Below are 3638 nucleotides of genomic sequence, written 5' to 3' on the forward strand. Positions count from 1 at the left end.
ATACAACCCAATTGCTGGGTTTGTCCCTATTTTACCCAGCACAGGGTTGTATTTAACCAAGCATTTTTTAGAGTGTGAGGTTTGAATTTATTCGAAGGAATGTTATAAGGAAAGCTAGCGCCACTGCATAAAAGACTGAACTATTTGGAAATAGCTTCATGTGCATGTTTTAAAAAAAACGGGAGGGTAGTTTTAACAAGGCAGTAGTAAACATGTCTTAATGAATAAAAAGCAGGATCTTCATTTGTTTAATATGAAACCTTGCACTAAGTTTGTGAATGCAACACTTTTGTGTAACAGGTCTGAAAAATAAAAACTGTGGACAAAAACAGTGAAATGTTTGCTTTTTAAAAAATGAAAGCAAGGAAAAAGCATCTAAGAGGTGGGTTATAATATTCCTCTACTTACAATAAGGTCATGTGATTGTCGAAGTATGCATGAGGGCTGAAAATAAAATGGAATGATAAAGAAAGTCCCACGTAACTCTTAAGCTGGCTCAATATCAGATCACGACTGCTTCCAGGTCGCCATGAAAGAATGGATCAATTTTGGCAGTTGTGTTCTCAAAACGAGCAATTGAAACAAAGATACGGGATCTCCTTTAGGTGCGCATTTACTGCTGGAACTACTGCGACGATACTGCAGCACCCAGCTCTTCGCCTTGACTTGCAGAACCAATGCATTCCCACCACGGTTTCATCAGGGAAGGGTCGTAAGCGTTATCGCTAATCTGTCAATGGAAGAAGATAAGAGGAGCCAGGAACTCCGACTGCCCTAGGGCTGGAAGAAAAGCGCGACAAGAGAAGGAGAGATGGGATAAAAGAGGAAGGAGGAGGAGTGCTAAGAGGGAGAGCATAGTCCAGTCGTGTCCAGCCCATGGACGGCGGACAGTAAGGCCTTGGTCTTCACAGTAGCACACAGCGGAAGAAACTGCTCTTTTTCTGCTGTTCAGTGGTAATTTTCACTCCATGGTTGCTGCTCTGAGGATTGTTGCCCTCCTGTGCGAGCAAAGAAAAACATACCTCATCAGACTCAAGACTCAGACTCATTTTATTACTACAGCTCAAGCTAGCCAGAAATTGTGCTAATACTGAGCAAGAGATATCGGATTTGTTCATCCAAAAGGAAAACTGTGGTTACACTTTACTTGAAGCCTTTATATATATAATGAATCATAAAAGTATTTTTTAATGCATTTATTATAATGCATTGTAAGATCTCATTAATAATACAACAGATATAATATATTATAATACTTATCTATTCATTGTTGCACCTTAAGAAAACAAAGCATTTAAAAAAAACAACCAATTTCAGATGTAAAAACGTATCTTCAAATGTTATAAAGCATTTTAACTTTCATTACAATTTATGAAAATACACTGGAATCTGCAAATATTATAATGCATTTTAACTTTGATTACAATCATTTATCAAAATTTATAATGCATTACAACATACATTATGAATACTGTTATACTGCATTAAAGGCTATAAAAATGCAGTATGCTTTAGGCTATAAAGGCTTTAAGCAAAGTATTACCAAAAATTGTCATTATTTACTATTTAATTTATTTAATAAGACATCCAAAAGTTGACTTCATGCAAAATCAACTTATTTCCAAGATGATAACTGCATAGCAATCGATTAAACGTGTAACACAGATCATGTGACCTGTATATTACTGTTGGAAATGTTTGTTTCATACTGTTTCACATTCTAGTTGTCTCACTTGTTAACACTGATGCTTTAACTAATGAACTAACAATGAACAAACAGCATTTATTAACCTTTGTTAATGTCAGTTAATAAAAATGTTTGTTATTCACAGTGCATAAACTAATATTAACAGATACAACTTTTGTATTAGATTAACATCAACTAAGATTAATAAATGCTGTAGAAGTATTGTTCATTGTTCATGTTAACTACTGTAGTCAACTAATGAAACCTTATTGTACAGTGTCACCCAATTATCAAACTAAATTCATTTTTACACAAACCTAAAGCACAGAAAGGGAAAGTCTTACCAATTTTGTGTCCATCTTTGCTTTTATGTCTCTGGCGAGCGTTAAGAATGCCTGTGGGTAGAGCAGAAAGCGTCATTATGTCTCGATTATACCTTTAAACATTCAGTCAGCCGCAGATATGATAAGGAAATGAAATGAGGATTCATCATAAAAGCCATTTACACTTACGTTTTCAACGTTGATATTAGCCTTCGCACTCGTCTCCATGAACTTGATGCTGTACTCTAATGCCAGCTAAACGAGTACAGGCAGATTTTAGTATGGAAAATACATGTATGATTTCTCTGGACTGTTTATCAGTTCTAGCCATTCGTGGTGATTAACTAAACACATTCTTGTGGAAGGTGGCATCATTGCTGTAGAGTCTTATACAATGAAAGTTAAATTATATTATACTAGCATATTATGCTCTTTTTGCTTGTTTTGAGAAAAAAAAAGTGGTATAGGAGTAGCTCAAGGAACAAGGTCGCTCACCTTCTCGCCTCTGTCTTTTGACACCTGCCTCTTCTCATTAATGTCACATTTGTTCCCCAAAATCATTTTTTCTACATCCGCTGATGCATGCTGGGTTGAAAACACAAGAACATGAGCAGCAATAATTTGCTGTTGAATATGCAAACATTATTGGTACACTGGTAATGCTACATTTTCAAAACTGACTAGTCTGAATGACTAGTAATTAGGTTACTTGTAGTTTAGACAACACTAATAAGAGTTCACATAACATTAGGGCTGTCGCGATTCGTCGATTTTATTCGACTATTCGAAGAAAAAAAAATCCTTGACTTCATTTTGCTCGCATCGACTAACCGGCAAAATACCGGAAGTGGTGCATTTCATGGACGAGAATCCATAAAACACATTATTCGTCTGTTTCCCAAGGCTGCATGATATATTAAACCCATTTAAAATCATAATTAAGCATAATTGTGAATTCACAAACGCTACGATTTAATTAAATAATTATATGCGTCAATATTAAACAAGTATTAGATCGCACAGCAATGTGTAAAAACAGTCATCAGGCTGTTGGCACCCTCTGCAGGCCTTTGTTGTAAAGTGTAATGTACATTAGCTCTATTGTTTATAATACATTATGTATTTTAACAGTTTTGTTCAATAAAACCATATAATTCTTGCTTTATTTGAACTAATTATTATTGCCTCATTGCTATTATATATGCATTTTAAGTCATTTTAAAGGCTATTGTCCACTTACACCTATTTTTATTACCACAAAATTTTTTTATTATAATTATAGGAAGCATCTCCAATTAATTGATTTTATTTATTTATTTATTTTTTCAGAAATACTGCACATTTACATTTTTTCTCCTAAATAAATTCTGGTAAATAACATTTCTAGTAAATACTCCTTTAAAAAGTGTTTTTTGATAATAATTTGACTATAACACGTGGATATGTTGTCATTCTTACACTATAATACTGAACTTTGATTTCAGGGATCTGGACTATGAGATGGACACTTGCTTCTTGCACTCTATGTTGCACTTTACTTTTGCTTTAAAAAAAGGATTTAATAGAAATTTTGATTTCATTTGGTTTAATAAAATATAGTTTAATAAAATATTCGTAAGTGAAATTGT

General features: G+C 33.9%; 1 protein-coding gene across 1 annotated transcript in view; it reads right to left on the reverse strand.

The window, feature by feature from the left end:
- Positions 1 to 175: 175 nt before the first annotated feature.
- The window catches only part of rab8a (RAB8A, member RAS oncogene family), a 6248-nt gene continuing 2785 nt past the window's right edge, over positions 176 to 3638 (reverse strand). Inside the window, exons 5-8 of the mRNA XM_016485417.1 lie at positions 2506 to 2595; positions 2200 to 2265; positions 2032 to 2082; positions 176 to 998 (exon numbers count right to left, since the gene is read on the reverse strand). Of these exons, the coding sequence (XP_016340903.1) occupies positions 906 to 998; positions 2032 to 2082; positions 2200 to 2265; positions 2506 to 2595 (300 nt within the window). The 3' untranslated portion in view covers positions 176 to 905. The remainder of the gene's footprint in view (positions 999 to 2031; positions 2083 to 2199; positions 2266 to 2505; positions 2596 to 3638) is intronic.

Source organism: Sinocyclocheilus anshuiensis, unplaced genomic scaffold (genome assembly GCF_001515605.1).
Source record: "Sinocyclocheilus anshuiensis isolate Anshui unplaced genomic scaffold, SAMN03320099.WGS_v1.1 scaffold293, whole genome shotgun sequence".
In the NCBI taxonomy this organism is placed as follows: Eukaryota; Metazoa; Chordata; class Actinopteri; order Cypriniformes; family Cyprinidae; genus Sinocyclocheilus; species Sinocyclocheilus anshuiensis.